The following is a 26,225-nucleotide window of genomic DNA, read 5'->3' as shown; positions in this document are numbered from 1 at the left end:
ATTTTTTTATACAAATTTTAATTTTTATTCATAGTAATATAACTGACTAACTGCATGCAATGAATGCCACAGAGGCTTCTGTTCATTTATATGTTCGATATTTTGTTGTAATTTCTCAGAGAGATTTATTTATTTTGAAAAATAAGCAAAAATTGTTTCCTACTGAAATCATTTTATGATGAGATAATATGACTGCAATCTTATATAGGTCCAAGTTCAACCCCTTTTTGTTGCAACCAAATGTATCATTCAGTCATTAATACCAAATGTATCATTCAGTCATTAATTTCTTGTTATGTTTTAAAGATTACCTGTTTTCCTGTACCCAACATAATTCTCTGTGGTATGAGATACGTTTTACTTTCAATTTCTACATCACTACCATGTAATTTAACCAGTAATACTCGGAAATTAGTTCCTCCTAAATCTAAGGCCAAAAACTCGCCCTTTTCTGCATTAAAAAAACAACAAATTACAATCAATCTTAAAATACAGGCTTTTACAATCCATTAGCCATAGTTATCTTTCACATTTTATTAAACTGTTCAAGGAAATCAAACTTGGGCATGTTAAATATCTGTGCTTCCCTTTCCTATTTTTCGCTTACAGTTTTTTAAACAAAATATTTGTGCTTCCCTTTCCTATTTTTCGCTTACAGTTTTTTAAATAAAATTTTCAAGTAATAATCTTGAATACACCTATGTTGCACTCTAAAAGCAAATTGGACCGGATCCGTCTGCCAAAATATGTAAAACATGATTTAATATAAACAATAATATAGGTATAGAGAGTACTATAGTAATATATATACAAAATGTTATCCTGTACCTGTTCCATCTGGTAATGATCGGACAAATGTCGGAAACATTTTAATATCGGCAACATGATTTGTTTGTTTAGTTAGACCACTTTTCATCTCACTGTTGAGAAGTGTCATAACACGTTTATATGTGAGAGTAGAGAGTTTAAAACCCTTGACAAATGCCTCGATCTGAAATAAAAAATTAAAAAATTTTCATGCTGAATAAAATTGTGATAATAGAAAGTTAAAATGATTCAACAAGCTTTTTTCTCATAGCTAACTATGATGGAATGGGTCTGAAAATATTGGTTGCCAGGAGACAAAGGGGGTGCACCCACCAATACAATTCTATCATTTAATTTTTAAAATGAATAAATTAAATTTTCAAAAAATATGTAAGTGGAAACAAAAAGATGTAATTAGAATTTTCCCGATCTTGTTTTCCTTATATTTTTGGATAATTCATATTATAAGTATGTTGTCTAATGTCTATGGGGCCCCACTTCCTCAGGGCCCCACTTGCCCCAGCAGATAAAAACCCCAGCAGACAGAATCCCATGACTTTAATTCCAAAAGAGGATGAAAGAATAAAGCATAATATCTATGTTTTCATATTAATTTTTGAAGAAAACATTAGTAACAGATTAACAATAAAGAGAAATTAAATATCAATCCCTTTTCTGTATTCTAGGAAGAAGTGTGGTAGTTTTTTTCACATCAGACACATATTTTCTGATGGGCAAGATGTTATTAATAGAATTATTATAAGTACAAGGATTATACATGAATTCTAATACTCTGTACCATCCTTAAAGCTTGGGATGGAATCCCACTATAAAATAGAACCAAACAAACACATAATACTGGTAAGTAAGTTGATGCTATGCAAAGAATTAAACTAGATTATGGGCTCACATTAATCTATCATACTTGTTTTGGATGGGGGAAACCAAGCTTTTTATTTAAATTTATATATAAAACAAATTTTATTTCAAATTGACCACAACCGTAACAGTCATCAGCAGCAGCAAATGAAATTGGTAAAACATCTTTTTGTGTCGTTTATTTTTTAATGTGCTGACATTGAGATTTCTTTTAGCACATAGCCGATCATGACTCACACCAGCATGATACAACGCTTAGGAAATATTCCTCCATGTTTCTTGGATTGTTTCCCTTGTTACTTTGTTTTCAGTTTGGTTGAAGCCTGAAACATTACAGGGCAGTGGATCCTTACAACTGGCCACGGGATCCATTCAGTTGATTTGATATTTATGTTTGTTGTTTATTGTTTGAGATGTCCGTGTATGTTATGTCGTGTCCATGAGTTTGTCTTCTGTAATTGTTTATTGAAGAAGATATTTGTTTGTAAAATTATGCCATGGGTAAGTTGAATGGAATTGAATGGAAAATTCGCATTGCTGTCTTATGTCATGGATTATTACCAAGATACAAACGGTTTAAATTTAAATATACAACTGCACTTCAATTCAAGTAACTGAGAGCACTGAAAATCATTCCACTATTAAAGGCTTTGACAAAAAATACGCTGTTATACAACAAGCCAAGCTTATGTCCCCTGCCGTAATCCCAAAATAAATAGATGACACATTTTAATTAATAGCACATTTATTTTTTTCAAAAGTATCAAGCAATCAAACTGATTATCAACTATACACTAAGTTTCATCACTCTCTATCAGAGAGAATCAATGTTATCTTGTCCCAAAGCATCAACCAATGAAATTGCTTAGCTCTGCTTAGCTTTAGCTCGAAATGTTAATCATTGAACTCAGTCAAGTCATTCACCTAATGAACATCTACATCAAGTTTAAACATTCTACCGCAATTAAAAGCAGAGTTGTTATATATGTTCCAAAGTCTTAACCAATCAAATTGCTTATCGCTCCTTAGCCTAAGCAGAAAAATCTAATCATCGAACTAAGTCAAGGTAATGATATAATGAACCTTTACTCAGAATTTCATCACTCTCACTTAATTAAAACTAAAGTTATCGTGCCCCAAAGCATCAACCAATCAGATTGCTTATCTCTGCTTACTGTAAGCAGACAACGTTTATCATTGAACGCCATCAAGGCATTCACCTAATGACTGCGTACACCAAGTTTGAACATTCTACCTGAATTTTAATAGTCCCCTGCTTTCTTCGAAAGGCGGGTGACAATTATAATAAATTCACTGTTTTATGTAATACAATATGTGTATACCAGCATTATGTACCTGTATTTATTTTATTTCAATCATGAACTGGTATATGATTAAAAAAATGAATATGGAACTATGCATACCGTATAATCGGGTCAGTGGGCACAAATGTACCTTAAAGTCTTATTTATGGAGTTGTGCATACAGTCCATTATACACAGCATTATACAATACACAGCATTATAAAATACACAGCATTATAAAATACACCTAAAAACAATTTACAGTTCTCTTTGTATTTTTTACAGAGCAAAAACTTTTAATGGTAATAACACACTTATGCACAAAACTATTGACAGAATTACAGCTTCCATTAACCAGTCCTTGTATTGTATCTATTTTATTTCTACCATCAAGTTACTGGACAATGAAAGCAGTATATATTATATGCAATAAGCTAGAACAAGGCTGCCAGAGAGTGATATAAATAGTTACACCAGCTTCAGAGCTTGGCAAGTTACAAGAGTCAGTGAAATTAGATCTAGTGAGATGTACTTTTTTCCACTCAGGAATTTTGTTTACTGCCAAATTATATTACCTCTTTTCTATAGATCATTTCTATATATTATTTTCTAATAGTGCTTCAACATGGTTCTCCATTGCATATATTCAAAAATCAAAATTAAAGCAGTAACAAACTAAACTAGAACTGCGAAGCAGTAATGACGGGTTTCACCGGTGCCACGTTACCCTTGAACTTATGTCACTTCCGGTACCAATGAAACCGTTAAACAGGTTTCCACATAAGCATTGCACACATGAAATAAAATGGACGCAGAAACAACCAAATCCAGCAATCAATTCATTTGCTACATGTCAGTGATCCTGTCAAAATTACATTACTTCCGGTGATAATGAAAATGTTAAATTGGTTTATGAAATCAGAAATAGCATCATCACATGTTGAAAATTTTATGTAAATCCTATAATAATTGCCACCTTTATAGACCAAAAACCTTGAAAAATGACTTGTAGAAAATCGCCTATTTCTCTGCAACCGTACAAGTTAGAAACCATTTTGAGGTATCTGTATGATCGAATGAGTTCATTCTATTTGTTGATTGGAATCAAATATCATAATTTTAAAAACATTACAAATCTGATTCATTTGAATAAAATATCTGTTTTGAAGGCTAAAAATACAGTTTTTGCCAAAATGTCGTTACTTCCGGTGATAATGAAAATCTTAAATTACTTGTATGATATCGTAAATGGCATTATGTATCACACAGTGAAAATTTCATGAAAATCGAATAATAATTGACACTTTTTTTGACAAAAAAACCTTAAAAAGTGACCTGTTGAAAATTGCCTATTTCTCCGCAACTGAACAAGTTAGAAACCATTTTGTGATATCTATATGATCGTAAGGGTTCATTGTATTAGTTGATTTGAATCAAATATCAAAATTTTAAACAAATAACAAATATGACTCATTTGAATAAATTACTGGTTTCGAAGGCTATAAATACAATTTTTGCCCAAATTACGTCATTTCCGGTGATATTGAAAATGTTAAATTGGTTTGACCTAGTTAAAATTGACATTACACATCAAATGGTGTCACTTTTATGAAAATCGAATAATAATTGACTCTTTTACAGGCAAACTAGCGTAAAAAGTGACTCATGCAAAATTGCCCATTTCTCGGCAACTGCGCATATTACAAATTAATTTTCACATACATTCTCTCCGTATAGATTATTGCTACGAGTTTATGAAAGTTACGAAGTAATATTTTAAAATATGAAAACGCTGAATGGGTTGTAAATAGCTTAATTTTACACCTTTTTTCACCTTTTAATCGAAATAGCCCGAAAACGGAATCGAAATTAAAAAAAATGGTCCCAACATTTTGTGCGCCTTTAAAGGGCGCACAATTTCAGTTATACCAGATTTGAAAAAAATAATATTTGCTTTCGAAAAATGGTACCTAACTGTCAAAATTGTAGTTTTTTGTCAATTTACGCCACTTCCGGTGCCGACAGATAACACTATTGGTAACAAAAAAAATGACAATTGAGACAACGGGGCATATGAACTTTGTTTTATACAAATCGAACAATAAATAATTAATCTAGGACTGAAAAACTGAATTAGCCAATGGGGGCCAAGGAAAATTACCGAGACAAAAAATTTTCACATTTTTGCCCAAGTCAGAGGACTCGTTATATTTGTGTAAAACACGATTAAAAAATATTCATAAATAAAAAAGTTTTTTGTAAAAATTTAAATTTTCTAAATTTAGCGCCTAATATCTGCGAAGATTTGCCGAAAATCAAAAATCAAAAGTAGCGTAGCTATGTGCCCCGTCTCCGGCTATGCCAAAATGCATCGAAAGTTAAAATCCAATGATTATTGTTAAAATTACTGCAATATTTCTAAAAACGATAGCTTCGGTGATTTCGGACATTTTGCATTGTCGCAGAACGTTCAAAATAGCTTTATCCTCTAAGTCACACCCACTTTTCCGATAAAACCGAAGAAATCGTAACGATCCGACAATCAGTTGCTGAGATCTACTCAAAACAAAAGAAGAATAATAATAATAAGAATAACTAGAACTGCGAAGCAGTAATGACGGGTTTCACCGGTGCCACGTTACCCTTGAACTTATGTCACTTCCGGTACCAAAATTACATTACTTCCGGTGATAATGAAAATGTTAAATTGGTTTATGAAATCAGAAATAGCATCATCACATGGTGAAAATTTTATGTAAATCCTATAATAGTTGCCACCTTTATAGACCAAAAACCTTGAAAAATGACTTGTAGAAAATCGCCTATTTCTCTGCAACCGTACAAGTTAGAAACCATTTTGAGGTATCTGTATGATCGAATGAGTTCATTCTATTTGTTGATTGGAATCAAATATCATAATTTTAAAAACATTACAAATCTGATTCATTTGAATAAAATATCTGTTTTGAAGGCTAAAAATACAGTTTTTGCCAAAATGACATTACTTCCGGTGATAATGAAAATCTAAAATTACTTGTATGAAATCGTAAATGGCATTAGGTATCACACAATGAAAATTTCATGAAAATCGAATAATAATTGACACTTTTATTGACAAAAAACCTTAAAAAGTGACCTGTTGAAAATTGCCTATTTCTCCGCAACTGAACAAGTTAGAAACCATTTTGTGATATCTATATGATCGTAAGGGTTCATTGTATTAGTTCATTTGAATCAAATATCAAAATTTTAAACAAATAACAAATATGACTCATTTGAATAAATTACTGGTTTCGAAGGCTATAAATACAATTTTTGCCCAAATTACGTCATTTCCGGTGATATTGAAAATGTTAAATTGGTTTGACCTAGTTAAAATTGACATTACACATCAAATGGTGTCACTTTTATGAAAATCGAATAATAATTGACTCTTTTACAGGCAAACTAGCGTAAAAAGTGACTCATGCAAAATTGCCCATTTCTCGGCAACTGCGCATATTACAAATTAATTTTCACATACATTCTCTCCGTATAGATTATTGCTACGAGTTTATGAAAGTTACGAAGTAATATTTTAAAATATGAAAACGCTGGATGGGTTGTAAATAGCTTAATTTTACACCTTTTTTCACCTTTTAATCGAAATAGCCCGAAAACGGAATCGAAATTAAAAAAACTGGTTCCAACATTTTGTGCGCCTTTAAAGGGCGCACAATTTCAGTTATACCAGATTTGAAAAAAATAATATTTGCTTTCGAAAAATGGTACCTAACTGTCAAAATTGTAGTTTTTTGTCAATTTACGCCACTTCCGGTGCCGACAGATAACACTATTGGTAACAAAAAAAATGACAATTGAGACAACGGAGCATATGAACTTTGTTTTATACAAATCGAACAATAAATAATTAATCTAGGACTGAAAAACTGAATTAGCCAATTGGGGCCAAGGAAAATTACCGAGACAAAAATTTTTCACATTTTTGCCCAAGTCAGAGGACTCGTTATATTTGTGTAAAACACGACTAAAAAATATTCATAAATAAAAAAGTTTTTTGTAAAAATTTAAATTTTCTAAATTTAGCGCCTAATATCTGCGAAGATTTGCCGAAAATCAAAAATCAAAAGTAGCGTAGCTATGTGCCCCGTCTCCGGCTATGCCAAAATGCATCGAAAGTTAAAATCCAATGATTATTGTTAAAATTACTGCAATATTTCTAAAAACGATAGCTTCGGTGATTTCGGACATTTCGCATTGTCGCAGAACGTTCAAAATAGCTTTATCCTCTAAGTCACACCCACTTTTTCAGTAAAACTGAAGAAATCGTAACGATCCGACAATCAGTTGCTGAGATCTACTCAAAACAAAAGAAGAATAATAATAATAATAAGAACTAGAACTGCGAAGCAGTAATGACGGGTTTCACCGGTGCCACGTTACCCTTGAACTTATGTCACTTCCGGTACCAATGAAACCGTTAAACAGGTTTCCACATAAGCATTGCACACATGAAATAAAATGGACGCAGAAACAACCAAATCCAGCAATCAATTCATTTGCTACATGTCAGTGATCCTGTCAAAATTACATTACTTCCGGTGATAATGAAAATGTTAAATTGGTTTATGAAATCAGAAATAGCATCATCACATGGTGAAAATTTTATGTAAATCCTATAATAATTGCCACCTTTATAGACCAAAAACCTTGAAAAATGACTTGTAGAAAATCGCCTATTTCTCTGCAACCGTACAAGTTAGAAACCATTTTGAGGTATCTGTATGATCGAATGAGTTCATTCTATTTGTTGATTGGAATCAAATATCATAATTTTAAAAACATTACAAATCTGATTCAGTTGAATAAAATATATGTTTTGAAGGCTAAAAATACAGTTTTTGCCAAAATGACGTTACTTCCGGTGATAATGAAAATCTTAAATTACTTGTATGAAATCGTAAATGGCATTATGTATCACACAGTGAAAATTTCATGAAAATCGAATAATAATTGACACTTTTATTGACAAAAAACCTTAAAAAGTGACCTGTTGAAAATTGCCTATTTCTCCGCAACTGAACAAGTTAGAAACTATTTTGTGATATCTATATGATCGTAAGGGTTCATTGTATTAGTTGATTTGAATCAAATATCAAAATTTTAAACAAATAACAAATATGACTCATTTGAATAAATTACTGGTTTCGAAGGCTATAAATACAATTTTTGCCCAAATTACGTCATTTCCGGTGATATTGAAAATGTTAAATTGGTTTGACCTAGTTAAAATTGACATTACACATCAAATGGTGTCACTTTTATGAAAATCGAATAATAATTGACTCTTTTACAGGCAAACTAGCGTAAAAAGTGACTCATGCAAAATTGCCCATTTCTCGGCAACTGCGCATATTACAAATTAATTTTCACATACATTCTCTCCGTATAGATTATTGCTACGAGTTTATGAAAGTTACGAAGTAATATTTTAAAATATGAAAACGCTGAATGGGTTGTAAATAGCTTAATTTTACACCTTTTTTCACCTTTTAATCGAAATAGCCCGAAAACGGAATCGAAATTAAAAAAAATGGTCCCAACATTTTGTGCGCCTTTAAAGGGCGCACAATTTCAGTTATACCAGATTGGAACAAAATAATATTTGCTTTCGAAAAATGGTACCTAACTGTCAAAATTGTAGTTTTTTGTCAATTTACGCCACTTCCGGTGCCGACAGATAACACTATTGGTAACAAAAAAAATGACAATTGAGACAACGGGGCATATGAACTTTGTTTTATACAAATCGAACAATAAATAATTAATCTAGGACTGAAAAACTGAATTAGCCAATGGGGGCCAAGGAAAATTACCGAGACAAAAAATTTTCACATTTTTGCCCAAGTCAGAGGACTCGTTATATTTGTGTAAAACACGATTAAAAAATATTCATAAATAAAAAAGTTTTTTGTAAAAATTTAAATTTTCTAAATTTAGCGCCTAATATCTGCGAAGATTTGCCGAAAATCAAAAATCAAAAGTAGCGTAGCTATGTGCCCCGTCTCCGGCTATGCCAAAATGCATCGAAAGTTAAAATCCAATGATTATTGTTAAAATTACTGCAATATTTCTAAAAACGATAGCTTCGGTGATTTCGGACATTTCGCATTGTCGCAGAACGTTCAAAATAGCTTTATCCTCTAAGTCACACCCACTTTTCCGATAAAACCGAAGAAATCGTAACGATCCGAAAATCAGTTGCTGAGATCTACTCAAAACAAAAGAAGAATAATAATAATAAGAATAATAATTTTAACAAAAACAATAGTGTTTCACACAAGCTACGCAGTGTGAAACCCTAATAATAATTTTAACAAAAACAATAGTGTTTCACACAAGCTACGCAGTGTGAAACCCTAATAATTTTAACAAAAACAATAGTGTTTCACACAAGCTACGCAGTGTGAAACCCTAATTATAAGAGAAGATATAGGTATAGTAATTTATGATTGTATGTATTCAGTCTTAAAATGTCAAATTAATAATAATTAATTATATTAAATAAATGTTGCTTCTATTATATCCTCCATTTCAGATTCTGTTTATCTTATTGACTGTCTAGTATTAAAATAGTTTCCTCCATGCAGAACTTATAGTACAAACCACTTCAACTTTAATCAACTAATCAATACCCTGGAACGGGTGTAACTGTCAGAATAATAGCTAATTTTCCCCTCTAAATTCTCTTAGAACATGTGGATATAAGTAATCATCAAAGATTATTATAGTATGTGCTTATACTTACTTATACAGGGCTAATGAAGACAGGTATATGCCATACAGTGTTCTATGAGGTAGCACCAGATTAACCACAGGGCACGGTGGGGCCCAGGGTCAACCACATCAGGGGGCTTCCTATAAAAAATCTTAGTTGCGCAAAAAGCGATGTGAGGCCCTTTATCGGATTTTCAAAGTCCTGGACATTGGGGCCCCGTTCAATCTATGGTGGGGCCCATAATGTGGTTGACATTCGAGAATTCAGTTTAATCTGATGATACTGTGACATACTTTTCGACTTTTTTTGTTTATCGAAAAGCGTATCAAGAAACAGCATTAAAATGCTCTTTATCGGCATAATATTCATATAGACGAATTTTGGCTTAGATTGATGTACGTAATTGTAGTTAGCTGTAGAATTTTTCCGTGCATACATCACATGATCACATGAAATAGTCTTATTTCTTGATAGAATCTCTTATTACCGTATGGTTCTTACAATGTTCCACTCTGGTGGATTACTGTGTTGTAACTTTACGGCCTTTGTTGATATGACTCTCTGTATTTAGGTCTCCCCGCTATTTCGTCACTGACCGACTTCAAATTAGGCTTGATGTAGTTACTTTCATATGTGTGAAATAATACTGCCTAAGTTTCTGGTCTTTTGTGTTAGGTTATGAGGGAATCTTTGCCACGAGAAATGACGAAAAACCTACTCTTATTTCAAATTCCAACTGTCAATGTTTCTTTTACGTGCACACCAATGTGTACACAGAACGACTAGACATTGTCCTTGCGAGGACATCGAACATGCACTACTGAAAAGAGGAAACCAAGCCAAACATTTCTAAGGAACTTCCTTGACCAACACAGGGCCACCACAGCTCCCAGTGATTATAGTACCAGTATGATAATTTGTTAACATCGTAATGGTTTGATCAGCAACTATTTCTATAGCAGATAATTAACTTTAAAGAATCTGATGAGAAGTGTCATCATGGGTTCTAGACAGACTAAGCATATCCTACATAATACCAGAATTGACTAACTTAAAGTAGCTAAGTCTCTAACTCAATATCATCCAAAGTCTTTGACATTATCTAACCGGGAAAAGATTGGGGCTTCGGATATCCAATATTTAAGAAAAAATAAACATTTTACCATTAGTACACGAATCGTGTACGGGACTCAAAGAATGAGACTAGACATATTCCACAAGTCATGTCAAACGGTGACCCATAGTCTTATCTGGAGAGCATGCGCAATAAATGATATCGATGTAGACTGGAATAAACAGACACTAGAGATTGCCATTCGATTGAGACGTCTGGCTATTTCGCCTAACATAACTGATTAGAAATTAGAGTAAAACAGAAACGATTGAATGCAAATCAGTTTATATACATTCTTATTACATTATTGTATACTTTGCGACCCATTTGTGTCAATTTCTAGGTCCCAAATATTAGCTATTTAACTCCTTTAATCTATTTGCAACTCTTGTATTGATTAATGATTTCAAACAGTCCATATTTTGCACAGGATACATAACAATGTCCAACTGTCAAATTCAAATATAAGAAATTATAGAGTTTAACAAGCCAACAGTGAGGCTGATGTCCCCCGCCGAAATAGGAAAATAATTAGAGGACACATATAAATTTATCACAAATTATCTTTTACAAAGTATTGAACAATCAAACAGTATATCTTTACTTATAGTCTAAGCATACAATGTTTTTGATGGAATAATTATAGCATATTAAGGGGAAAACATGCTCTATGCCTACAGATCTAGAGTTTGGTTGTATCAACGGGTCTATTTTCCATCTTGCTGCAAGTTGTGCAAAGTTCACTGTTTTCTTTCTGTCATTAAATGTCAATTCATTATTGCATACTACATATTTAATTAATTTATAATAGTTTCTTTTTCAATTTGTTTTTTCCATTTATTTGTTTATTTACCTTGCCTATATTCATTGTATTGGATTGTATTGGAATTGCTCAATTGATGCTTTTATCAATACCTGGTTATAATATTATGACATGTAATGTGGCAAGTTGAGTCGGGACATGTAGGCTATAATGTAACCTAAATGTATACATAAGTGAATTTCGTTTCATTTTTTTCGAAAATATTGTACAGATAAAAGAGGAGGAATTACAGGGGTAATACATTGGAAAGCTTCTTCAAGAACTAAAGCATAAACTATATAAACGAGCTTATTACCCTAAGCGGAAAATGCTCATCTTCGAACTCCATCAAGGCATTGACCTAATCAACACATACACCAAGTTTGAACATTCTAGCTCAATTAGGAAGAGAGTTATCGTGCCCCAAAGTATCAACCAATCAAATTGCTTATCTCTGCTTACCCTAAGCGGAAAATGCTCATCTTCGAACTCCATCAAGGCATTGACCTAATAAACACATACACCAAGTTTGAACATTCTAGCTCAATTAAAAGTTATCGTGTCCCAAAGCATCAACCAATCAAATTGCTTATCTCTGCTTACCCTAAGCGGAAAATGCTCATCTTCGAACTCCATCAAGGCATTGACCTAATCAACACATACACCAAGTTTGAACATTCTAGCCCAATTAGGAAGAGAGTTATCGTGTCCCAAAGCATCAACCAATCAAATTGCTTATCTCTGCTTACCCTAAGCGGAAAATGCTCATCTTCGAACTCCATCAAGGCATTGACCTAATAAACACATACACCAAGTTTGAACATTCTAGCTCAATTAGGAAGAGAGTTATTGTGTCCCAAAAAGTGTGACGGACAGACGGACGGACGGACGGACGGACGGACAGACAGACGGACGAACCCATTTTAATAGTCCCCTGCTTTCTTCGAAAGGCGGGGGACAAAAAATATTTCTTAATGACAATTCAATATTTAGAATAAGTTCGCAAAAATAAAAGTATTGTAATGTAACAAGTCACAGGTGTAATGTTAGGTCGATACTTGTGTTATTTTCCACTTATTATTTATTGTGAAAAGACAGCTTGACAGAACTACAGGCAAACAGATCAGGTCCAAAGTCCATTTAGTTATTCTTCAAAACAAGACTTGTATGAATATATTCAGCCAATGGTATGAGTGGAGAAATCTATATTTCATTGGCTACTAGTTAATTATGTTTACTAGATATATTACTCTCCGACATTAATCTTCTCTAATTCCTGTTGTAGGTTATATTGCGTATATAGCCAGACCTAGTTTTTAATTTCAGTTGTTTGTCATAGAAATAGATGATGCAAGAGTTTATCTGGTTGATATTATTATGTGACTGGATAAACCAACCTACTTGTTTTTTGTTTTACCTGGGTTTGGTTTTTAAAGGTAATTAAACCGCAGAGAAAATAAAGTTGGGGTTTCTGTCTTGTCAACACAATAAATTCTGAGACTAACATATTGTAATTTTGCCCATTACATCATTTCAAATTGCAAAGATAGGTTGCCAGGCAACGAAACATACGCCCACAGCAGCTAAATCGTCAACAAGGGTTGTCACATATATATTCTTTTGTAGGTAATACAGATCGGATGATAACTTTTTTCATTCGAACGTTCACAAGGTTCACTAAGTAAAACAAGAGTCATAACTCTAGAAATAATAGACGGAAATTGCTGAAATTCAATAGACTTCGGGTCCACAAATTTAAATGATGCATATAAATTTCATACATATCAGATGATAACTTTCATCAACCAAGCATTAATAAGGTTGAGCAAAGTGAAATGAAATGGGGTTTAACGTCCAACTGTTTTGCTCCGAACTGGGCTAATGAAGACGGGCATACGCCATACAGTGTGCTATGAGGGAAATTTTGCCCGGACAGCGGCACTACGGCCTACTCTTATATCGAATTCCAACTGTCAAGGTATCTTTAACGTACACGCCAATGTGTACACAGGACCTCGGTTTTTCGTCCCATCCGAACGACTAGACAGCTTTCCTTGTCAGCCCCTCCGTCCTGCATCACTGACATGGGAGAACAACACCCGAAAATCTGGATGAACTTTCTTGGCCAATGCAGGGATCGAACACCCGACCTCCAGGCTAGCGAGCCAGCATCTTACCCACTTAGCCACATGATCCCCGAGCAAAGTGAAACAAGAGCCATAACTCTAGAAGTAATTATTGTAAATTGCTAAAATTCAATAGGCTTTGTGGTTTCACTAATCTAAATGATGCATATAAATTTCATACAGATCGGGTGATAACTTTAGAGCGTTCACAAGATTCAACAAAGTGCAACAAGGGTCATAACTCTAGACGCAATTAATAGAAATTGCTGAAATTCAATAGGATTTTTCATTTCACTGATCTAAATAATGCATATTAATTTCACAAAGATCGGATGATAACTTTTGGCATTAGAGCTCTCACAAGGTTTGATAAAGTGAAACACGGGCCATAACTCTAGATGTAATAAACGGAAATTGTTGAAATTCAATAGGATTCTTCCATTTACTAATTCAAATGACGCATATAAATTTCATACAGATTGGCAGATAACTTTTGACGTTCACAAAGTGCAACAAAGTGAAACAAGGGCCAACATCTAGAAGTAATTAATGGAAATTGCTGAAATTCAATAGGCTTCTTCATTTCACTAATTTAAATGAAATGAAATGAAATGAAATGTTGTTTAATGGCACGTCAGCTCCAACCGGGCTATATTGCGCCAAACATATGGTGAATTTAACGAGACAAATTAAAACAATATCACAGGAATGTATTCATATATGTAAATAAAAACAAATATCATAGAAAATATACTTAAAAATAAATATATCAATTCCTTTACATATATAAATATTTAAAAAACAATATATGATAAATATATACAATTAAAATTTTGAATAAAAGTTTGTCTCTTTTAAAAATGCTAGCAATTCATCATAAAGCTCCGGTTGAGCAAATAGCTGACGTACTGACTGGCAACGGTAATATTTAGATCTAATATGTTTGAGATGATTGCACTCAATCAAGATGTGTTTCACTGTCAAAGGAACATGACAGTGAACACATTGTGGTTGAGGCTCTCGCTTTAAGATGAAAATGTGTGTTAAAAAAGTATGACCAATGCGAGAGCGACACAAAACCACTTCATCTCTCCTGCTGGTTCTATAGGAGCTTGGCCAGTCTCCTAAGAGAGGCTTAATGTGATGAAGTTTGTTTGTGTCTGCTAGATCCCAAGACCGTTGCCAGCGGTCATATACAAATAATTTAATGGACGATTTAAAATCGGTGAAAGGTAAAAGAAATTGTGATATGGGAAGATCTAAAGCAGACTTGGCAGCTAAGTCTGCTTGATCATTCCCTTTAATATCAACATGACTGGGGAGCCAGCAAAGGACAATGTCCTTGCCGTTAAACTCGTGTGATAGTAGCAGACGATAAATGTCTGCTACTAAAGGGTGTACAAGCTGCTTATTGTTTATTGCCTGTAAAGAGGACAAAGAATCAGTAAATATAATGTGTTTTAAGGATGAAGAGGATTTGATATACTCCAAAGCCTGAAAGATGGCCTGGAGTTCAGCAGTAAATATGGAAGCAGCAGGAGGAAGACGAACAGAAATGGTCTCAGATGGCGTGACAGTAGCCGATGCTACCCGATCGCCATCTTTGGAACCATCTGTATAAATTGGAGCATAATCACCATATTTAGACCTTTTCTCTCTGAAGAGAGATTGAAACACTGTGGAACTAGTATCTTTCTTTTTGTTTTTTGTAAGATCGAGATCGATCTTGGGGGGAGATATAGACCATGGTGGTGTCTCGAAGAAAGGGGTATTCGCAATACTGTCTTGACTGATACCAGCCTGAGACAAAAGGGGTTGAATGCGAATACCGAAGGATGGAATAACATTGGTTTTCAGTAAATATAGATGTTCATAATAGGGTCTAAATATGGTGTTAAATGAAATATGATGAGGCAGAGATGCAATTTTTGTAGCATACTGCAGTGCAAGTTTATCACGTCTGTCGTGCAATGAGGGCTCGTGCGCCTCGACGTATAAACTCTGCACTGGAGATGTTCGGAATGCTCCTAGACTGATTCTAAGTCCTTGGTTGTGAATGGTGTCAAGCTCTTTGAGATAAGACTCGCGGGCTGACCCATACACAATACACCCATAATCGAGTTTAGATCTTATTAATGCTCGATATAATCTGAGCAGGACCTTACGGTCTGCTCCCCAGTCAGTGTTTGATAAGACTCTCAATATGTTGAGGGCTTTCAGACATTTCTTTTTGAGGGTTTTGATGTGGGGGATAAATGATAATTTCTTATCAAATATCAAACCCAAGAATTTTGTTTCATCTACAACTGGAATGGGGCTTCCATCCAGTGTAAGTTCCGGATCAGGATGTAAACCTCTTCGCTGACAAAAGTGCATACAAACAGTCTTGGATTTCGAAAATCGAAATCCATTGTCAGTTGCCCATCGTTGAATAGAATTCAAACAAAGCTGCAACTGACGTTCGATTGTCTGCATACTTGTCGATCCGTAACACATCTGAAAGTCGTCAACATAAGAAGAGCCGTCGACCCCGCGTTTAAGGCACGATGGTATGGTATTTATCTTAATGGAAAAAAGAGTGGGAGATAATATACTTCCCTGAGGGACTCCCATTTCCTGGGGAAATGGGTCAGAGAATATTGATCCCAAGCGTACCTTAAACGACCTATCTTCTAAGAAATTTTTAATGAAGATAGGTAAGCGACCCCGCAGACCGAGGTTATGCAGGTCGCGCATGATACCATATTTCCATGTGGTATCATAAGCTTTCTCCAGATCAAAAAATATAGCAACTAAATGTTGTTTCTGGATGAAAGCATCCCTGACAAACGTTTCAAATCGAACGAGATGATCAAGAGTGCTCCTTTGGGACCGAAATCCACATTGGAGGTCTGTAATGAGGTTGTTGGACTCAAGGTACCAAACAAGCCTTCGATTGATCAATCTCTCCATGGTTTTGCAAATGCAGCTAGTCAAAGCGATCGGACGATAATTGGTAGGATTCGTAGGATCTTTCCCCGGTTTAGGGATGGGAATTATTATGGCTTCACGCCATGAAGGGGGAAAATTCCCATCAACCCAAATCCGGTTATAAAGATCTAATAATATTAAAAGTGTAGAAAAAGGTAAATGTTTTAATATCTGGTAATGAATTTCATCTGGACCAGTTGCAGTATCCTTAGCCCTTTTAAGAGAATCACGGAGTTCAACAATAGAAAACTTTTCATTATAACATTCATCATTACGGGACTTGAAATTAAGTCGCCTTTTCTCCTGTTGATGTTTAATGCCCCGAAAGGCATCCGAGGAGAAATTGGATGATGAATTGAATGAAATTGTACTGGCCAGAGAATTAGCAATATCAGGAAATGTTGTTAAGGTGGTATTGTCAACATTTAGATGGTTAACTGATAATGCACTACTTTTACCTTTAATTCTACGAATCCTATCCCATACCGATTTAGAAGTGGTGCGGGAATTGATCCTTGAGACATATCCTTGCCATGAAGATTTCTTTGCTTGGCGTATGGTTCTACGAGCCTTCGCCCGGACCATTTGGTATGCTGCAATATTCTCCATGGAAGGGTGATTCTCAAGGCGTCTTAAGATGCGATCACGCTCTCTAAGAGCGGATTTGCAATCGTTATTATACCATGGTTTATTGAAACGTTTGGGCTCAGTCGTGGTCTTCGGAATCGCCTGCTCAGCTACATCCTGAAGAATTGAAGTGAATAAGGCCATGGGCTCATCTGCATCTTCTAACTCTTTTGCATCAAAAGAGAAGAGACACAAAGATTCAAAAAGAGCCCAATCAGCCTTATGTAACTTCCACCTCTGCGGTCTTTCAACCGGAGAGGGACCATTATTATCTATCAAGATGGGAAAATGGTCACTACCACACAGATCTTCATTCACTCTCCATGTAAAATCCTGAAACAGGACCGGAGAGCAAATGGTTAGATCAAGAGAAGAAAAAGAAGCTGTGGCAGGATGTAGATAAGTAGGCGAGTCATCATTTAATAAACACAAATTATTAATGTTAATGAAGTCCGCTATTTGTTTACCTCTGTTATTATCATCTGGACTACCCCAGAGTGAATGATGACCATTGAAATCTCCCGTAATTATAAACGGGAGAGGAAGTTGTGCAACAAGGTCATCAAGATCTCTGGGGTTCAGATGTAAACTAGGTGGTAAATATACAGAGCAGAGTGTGATAGGAATATGTAAAGTCACCCTCACTGCAACTGCCTGTAAAGGCGAATTGAGGGTGACTTTGCTCTGCGGAATATTTCCATTAAGGAAAATGGAAACACCACCGTGTGCTCTACCATCATTATTAGCAAAATAATGATAGGCAACAAAATGTCTGAGTGTTAAGACATCTGAATTCTTTAAAAAAGTTTCTTGTAAACAAATAGCTAAGGGATTAAATTTTTGAATTAAGATTTGAACTTCATTAAAATTTGGTTTCAGACCACGACAATTCCATTGAATAATGGAATTAGCCATTTTCAGGGAGGTTTAACAGGACTTCTGTGATGTTGTTTGGGGTCATGTATTTCTACAACAACATCCATTAGATTGTCCTGTATCCCGAACCTGTTATAGGTTCCGACAGGATCTTCGTCACCCTTCCTACTACGGAAGGTAGCCAATTTAGAATTTTTAGGAACGCCTTTACCAGAACGTTCCTTGGTAATATCTATTTTGGGTGGATTTCCACCAATTGGTTGAGGAGTGGGAGGCACAATCTCCTCAATCTCAGACTCCCCAGACTTATTAGCAGTCTGGGTGTTGAGAGAAATATTTACGGGCTTTGGAGGAATGGTAGGTTTCGGTGGTGACGAGGATTCCGACGCAGCTGGAAATACAGCAGGTGTTTGACAAGCAATGGAAGTGGTCTTGGGCTTGACTGCATTTGCAAAAGACATTGCAAATGTTGGGGTTGCAGCCTCTACCAGCTTCCTTGCTTCAGGATATGGTATGTTTTTTTCTGTTTTCACCTGCTGCACTTGTTTTTCTTTCTTCCATATTGGGCACTCTCTAGAATAAGCAAAATGAGGCCCTTTGCAGTTAATGCAATGGTGGTCGAGTTGACAAGATGTACTTTCGTGACCATCTTGTCCACATCTAGCACACATCGCTTTCCCCTTACACACGTTTTTACTGTGTCCAAAGCGTTGACAATGAAAACAACGCAATGGATTGGGAATGTACGGGGTAACTGGTATGGCAAGAAAACCAGCTTTGATCATCCTAGGAAGATCTGGTTTATCAAAGGTCAGGATATAGGTGTTGGTTTGGATAATATTACCATTACGTCTGATGGAAATACGTTTGACGTATGTAACACCTTGTGAGGCGAGATTTTCAAGCATCTCTTCCTCACAGCTGCCTTCTAAATCCTGAGACCGAATAACACCTCTTGATGAATTTAGAGAGTTATGCGGTGCAACTTTGATAGGAATGTTGGCTAAAGTCTTTGATTTTAATAATGAAGTAGCATGTGATTCTTTAGCACATTCCACTAACAAAGTACCATTTCTCATTTTCTTGACGCTTTTGGGCTCACCAGCCAAGCCAGCAAGACCTTTAGCAATCAAAAAAGGAGATGTTTTACTAAGATTGATATCGTTAGTACTTTGTATGACCAGAAATCTAGGCCAGGTTCGGGAAGTTTTTATTGGTAATGGTTCTAAATCCTCGGTCGACATACGTTTGGTAGTACGAGTCTTCTTGGTTTGAGAAGCCATTTGAGTAATTTAAAAGATTCATCCCTGCCTGCTCTCCAACCACCAAAGGGTTACAATATCAATGCAGGCTACTGCGCGGATATCCAGCGCATGCGCCCTACGAGGACAGACAGGGATATACCTAGACAAAGTAAAGATTAAATATTTTTACTCTACCTAGTTGACCCAAGCCGCTGCTTTAGAGTAGGCACGTAGGACACAAAGGTAGATCTGCAACAAATACATTACAGAATAGTGGAAAAGATGCGCCTACTCGTCAGCTAAACACGACCAAAGCCGATTGATCAGAGTGGGCCACTCTGACCTCCCGTCTAGGTGAATTGTGGGCCGAAGCAATGTGTTGCAGAGAAAGGGCTCGCAAGCCAAATCCCCACTCAATTACCAGGATTCCACTCTCCACCGACACGGGTCGCAACGCACGGCAAACACGTTGCCCCATTACAGGGATCCTTTTAGTCGCCTCTTACGACACGCAGGAAATACGAAGGGTATATTCTTATCACCCCCTACACCCCAGGGGGGTCACTAATTTAAAGATCGGATGATAACTCTACGCGTTATAACGTGAAAGAAGGGCCATAATAGCTGAAATTCAATAGGCTTCTTCGTATTACTACTTTAAATAATGCGTATAAATTTCACAAAGATTGGATGATAACTTTTGGCATAATAAACGGAAATTATTGAAATTAAATAGGCTTATTCATCTCACTAATGGTAACAACATATATCAATTTTAAAACAATCGGATGTTAAATTTTGGCATAAGAGTGTTTACTCGAAATTGTGGACGGCGGACAGACCGTCGGATGGATCGACAGACGGATGGATGGACGTGGGCCACAGTAAATATACGTCCACATTTCCATGTGGGCGTATAAAAATCCAAGGAATTAAATGATTTATGAATGCTAAATACATATGTGCACATTCATTGATATCTTGTACTTTAAAGAAAGGTCATCGCCATGTAGTCATTATCTACATACGTGTATAAATTTAAGACCTATATAACATTTAAGGGTTATATAACATATGTAGATAATCATTATAGTACTGATATGCACAATGAAGTGGCTTGCATAGAGAGAGTGAGCAAGAGGGGATATCCATTCAAGTGGGCCATCCAATCGAACAGTGAAATAAGAGTTGACCAGGGATCTACTGTCAATTAACTACAGACAATACCAGGTAGTGACAATGTCAGTAAAGCAATACACCAAATGATTTATGTACTAGATAATATTAACCTACTTATCATATGAACCTAGATATAGGTCAAAATAACATACTGTAATAAACTAAGCTTCATCATGTTACAGGGGTCCTACTACTAAAGAACTAACAAGAACATTTTTGGTCCATATGGGTCAGTAGTGCCCAATATATGGCAAAAAATGACAGACAAGGCAAGATGAATACAATTGAGGTTGCTGTTGGTGATTAGCAAGGCTGTTTTTGTCAAAATTTCAATCATCCATTTTGTTTTCTTCATTTTTTATGAAATCATTAAAATTTGGATATGATGTGTATAACTTTCACCTATAACATATATTTCCTTGTTGGTCACATTTTTGCAACAATTGGTGCACATATCAAGTTTATTCGATCTCATCATTTCTCTGTATTAAAGAAGCTAAATCGCTATTCCTTACCAACTAGAAATAGACACAAATGTGTCACAACACATATAATGATGTAATATGAATTTATATAAAATGATTTACATCCAATCGTTTCTGTTTTTACTGTAATTTCTAATCAGTTATGAATGGCAGTATTTTCCTCTGGAATATGTTTAGCCTCGTTCATTGAGTTGTTTCATTGCAAATGGCGCTTGAAAGCATTCTGGCGAGCGATTTGTGTGCCAATTTTTAAATTTTCATTTTGTGTTAAATACTGGATATCAGAAGCTCATATTTTCATGGTAAGATAACAACATCAATGTTGATTTAAACTGATCAATAAGTTGTGTTTGCATTATCGAAGACTGTGGATGATTTGAGTTAGCAACTTGCCTCCCTTAAATTTCGACTTATACAATGGTGTTAAGTTACTATCACATGTGATCCTATCATGAATGCTTAAAGGAGCTAAATTGGCACAAATGAGTCGCAACACATCTAGCGTCTGGTTATTCCAGTCAACACTGATATTATTTATTGCGCATGCTCTCCAAATAAGAATATGATATCACCGTTTAATATGACATGTGGAATATGTCTCGCCTCATTCTTTGATCACCTTATTACAAATGGCGCTGAAAAGCATTATGGTACACCATTCGTGTACCAATGGTAAAATGTTTATTTTGTCTTAAATATTGGATATCAGAAGCCCATCTTTTCCAGGTAAGATAACAACACCAATGCTGATTTAAATTGGAAAAAAAAAATTGTGTTTTCAATGTCGAAGATTTTGGATGATATTGAGTTACAGGCTTAGCTCCTTTAATAACATGTTGTCTGAACATAAGGTTATTTGCATGTACCACCTACATAATGCATTTATAGACAATGCAGGACAACAGAGCATAGACAGAACAAGCAATAAAGGACCATTTTCACTAAAATATCAAATTCCTCACAGCTTAATACACACTAAATATGTACTCAGGTTGATTATTTAACATCTAATTATATTAAGAAAACAATATCAAAATACCAATGCTAGATAATGTCGAGACTTGGATTCAATTGGATTTAAACTCAGAACTCTTATAGTGCTAAATGATGCATCAAGCCTTTAACTTGCTTAGAAGAATGAGGTAGGGAAAAACATATAATTTAACAAATTTATTCAATTATTTTCTGTAGTACTCAGAATGGGTTTGTTGTTATATAGGCTGTCAAATTCTATACGACCAAAAAGTTTATATGATGATATTTATTTTTTAAAATATGTATAAATAGATAATACCAAACAGTCTGACTGTTTTTAATTCCTGGGAACAATTCCTGGATCAGTTTGCACAAATTGTAACATTATTATCAAATTAAAATGTCTAGGTTTATTTTAGACTTCCTAGTTCTACTCGGTTACTTGTACATATGAACAGATCAACCATGTATAGAAGTGTATTACTATTACTATTAGCCAGTGGTGTGCAGAGGTTTGGTAATGCCCTTGGTGGCCATATCATTGATTGTATGTCCCAAGACTCCATTAGGGCCTGGTAGAGTGGTACTAAGAATGTGAGAATGAAAGACATTCTAAATATGTAAAAACAGAAAAAGTAAATTTTTATTCAAATTAAGTAGGGTGGGGTTTGTACGACAAAGTCAATCCAAAATTTCCAAAAAATTAATTCTAATTCCAGACTTGGATTGGATGACCCCCAGAAATGAATGACCAGGGCCATTGCCCCCCCCCCCACCTCCCTCCTCTCACTGCATGCCACTTTCCCTAATCTACAAAATTAAGAACAAATGGTTGGACCCATCACAGACTAATTGTCATTAATAGTCTTATTGTAAATCAGTAGTTTTCCAAATTTTGGTAGTTCAATCCAAACAATTTTTTTTTATTTAACATTTAAAGGCCTTACAGGTAAGGACAAAACCTGCCATTTCATTGAATAATTTAACAAGACAGCAATTGATATGTCCTGAACTGTGGTTGTCCACTAAGACACGCACTGCTTGGTCAAGGTAACAAACATGTTGAAATGACAGGAAGATGTTGAAGAGATACAACTACCAAACTTAAATTCTATGCTCTAATAATTGAGACATGTTAGTCACTTCTGATATTTGGTGTATATGTCAGTTTGTAACATTTTAAGGTCAAACCAATTTAATTTTCAGTTTTTCGGTTTCTTGATAAATAAATAGCGACTTCAATCACATGAAAGATATTTAGCTTAATATTTCAAAACATTAAAATTTGGGACTAAAAGTACTTTTGTTTTTTAAATTAGTCTTTTACCGGAAGAATAAGAACAATTTTAACAGGTGTGGCTTAAGTATAATATGTACAGTTTATTTTAAGAATAACTAGAAGAATGCCCGGGTCGCCCGGGGGTCATAACCCCGAAACCGGAAGTTGTAGACTAATGCCACCTGGCCTATGTTACTCCCCAGTCCGAGCTACCCCTATACCCCAAATTTCAGACTCATGGCAGACCTAGTGTAGCCGCCTACCCCAAACAGGCAGACATACAAACAGACAGACAAACAACAGTCACAAATATTAGTATAGATTTGTATAGTTTCATTTTAAGATTAATTTGTACAGTTTAACTAAAAACTGAAGGATTTGGTAATTACTAAATTGTAGTGTGCGTTTCACTATTGAAAGGTACCTTATGTAAATCTGTTTGATAGTGAAGGAATTGGATTTCCCATGGTAACAGCAGTCCCCACTCATAGTTTACAATCTAATGTAACCGTAAATCATTATTATAAGGAGTGACAGTGTATTTACAATTCAAACACAACATAAGTAACGATAAAATGAAACATGACCGTAATCTATTAGTTATAAACTATAAAATATTTAAATTAATGGATTTCAGTTCCATGTAAACTTTAAAAGGCATCAAAGAAGGAAATTTTAAGTTTGTGACATCTAGAATAAAACCTACATCTTGTTGACTGTCAATGTAAAAATAAAAAGTGCAGAACATCATTGCCTCTGGGTATGACATAATTCATAAAATGTCAATGTTGGCAGATATATTCTTAATAGAATAGTCTGGATGCAAACAAATTACAGACTCTGCATTTTTCATTTATCTCTCTCTTTAATAAATGGCATAATATCATATTTGTCACTATTACTACACCTATAGATTACTTATATCCAAATCTTCCAAACAATAACCAACACAGGCTTAAATTATAAAGACCAATACAAAAGCTTAATGTGTTTTCCATGTGTGTATTATTACCTAATAACTCTCAATGATATGACAGTGATAAGATTAAAATGTCATTGGTTTGTGTATCACAGGTGTGTATTCCCCAAAGCAATTAATTACAGTGATTAGACATTATAACCCACTCCTCATATTCAAACTGAATCAAAGTGTTCTTTATAAAGACCAATATACACCAGTCCACTGTGTAATAAATGTATATTTCCCCAATAACCCACAGGGCACAGTAAATACACATAATAATCTACCTCATGATATACACATAACCTTGAAGTACATTATCCAAAGCTAATGTCAGTATAAACCTGATGGACAGTGATTTATGCAGTTCCCTGTATATATGAACATTTTCAATTGGGATTTAAAAATGGTTAACATTTGCTGGATTTCAGTAAAAGAAATAGCTAATTTATTGTCCTGATGGTTTGTGACACACCCCCGGAATACGCCAATGGCTGACAGGCAAAGAGCTATATTTTCTTTCGGTTGAATTACTTTCATTCATAATGTTAAAAGGTTTAAAATTATCAAACATTATTGATACAAAAACATCAATTTCTAATAAATAATTCGAGTTTGTTTGGAGGAAGACATTTTACTAGTAAAACTGATTGCAAGACGAACGTTATGGGCCAAACAAGCAGACGGCCTTGTTATTCATTCAGAAGGGTTGAGTCGACACCAACTGGCTATGGAATAATCCCGGCATGTTTTGCGTAGAAATAGCAGACTATCAGCTAATTGTGCAATAAATTCTTACCTTTTCATATTTTGTGAGTTGGTCTTTGGTACTAGGCATTTTGGTTGTAATTATATACGTCCAAATACTTAATACGAGTGATGTTTTGATCTGAAACTATCACTACCGAGAAATTCTTACGTCTGACGTTGTTGATGTTCTGTTGGTCTGATTACATGTTTCACTTCATGAATATTCATAGGATATGACCGCGCGCTGTCTGACCCACTCTCGGGTTATTGACACGGATAAAACACCCGCAATATGCCTAATGTTAAAGTTTGTTATGTATTATTAAACACTAAAACGGTGTTAAATATGACACATATTGGATCCATAATGCTTATATTTTTCTGCTTGGATAGTTTTAGTATACCACATTTATAATATAAACTCATATATTATATTCCATAAACCCATGCAATGACTTGTTGCGGGATACTCAGTGCTATCGGATGCAAGATTTCCGAAAGGGGAAACAATGGGGCAACATATGGGGCGGGGGGAGGGGCACGTTTTCTTTTTAAATTTACTTTAATTGATATCAAAATTAGTAGTTAATATTCTCCTGACATAGCATTATTTTGGTTGAACAGACAGCTTGGGCATATAGGTAAAAGAAATTCAAGGCCCAACAAGGGCGACAATTTTTAAGGGGTACCCTGGGTGTTTGCAAAACCACATCCAAAAATAGGCCTATGTATAATAGTCTATTGAGCGATCGTGACTTTAACATAGTTGATTTTTAAAAGTGTATCACTATATGCATATACACCCTTTATAATTACATACGGTAAACATTTTTTTTTCTTCTATTCATAATCATACACTGACATTATAGAAGTGTAGAAGAGTGAAAACTATTACGTAAAAACTATAAATATTCCAAACATTCAAATAATATTGACTAAGTCATAGAAAGGTACAATGCAGAAGTTTAAACAAGTTGAAGTACGGGCGTGTACTTGAATTGACGGAGCCTTGGTGTTCCTAGTCCAAAAAGACACCCAGATAGGTCCTCATATAATGCTCAATTATTGT

The 26,225-nt window shown here is 34.9% G+C and overlaps 1 protein-coding gene across 1 annotated transcript in view; it reads right to left on the bottom strand.

The window, feature by feature from the left end:
• The window catches only part of LOC126814868 (hexokinase-1), a 36,973-nt gene extending 11,605 nt beyond the window's left edge, over positions 1-25,368 (bottom strand). The window contains exons 1-3 of the mRNA XM_050540298.2: positions 25,206-25,368; positions 829-991; positions 312-451 (exon numbers count right to left, since the gene is read on the bottom strand). Of these exons, the coding sequence (XP_050396255.1) occupies positions 312-451; positions 829-991; positions 25,206-25,244 (342 nt within the window). The 5' untranslated portion in view covers positions 25,245-25,368. The remainder of the gene's footprint in view (positions 1-311; positions 452-828; positions 992-25,205) is intronic.
• Positions 25,369-26,225: the final 857 nt, after the last annotated feature.

This window comes from Patella vulgata, chromosome 3 (assembly GCF_932274485.2).
Source record: "Patella vulgata chromosome 3, xgPatVulg1.2, whole genome shotgun sequence".
NCBI lineage: Eukaryota > Metazoa > Mollusca > Gastropoda > Patellidae > Patella > Patella vulgata.
Note: the sequence above shows the minus strand (reverse complement) of the source record. Positions and strands in the feature narration are given on the sequence as shown.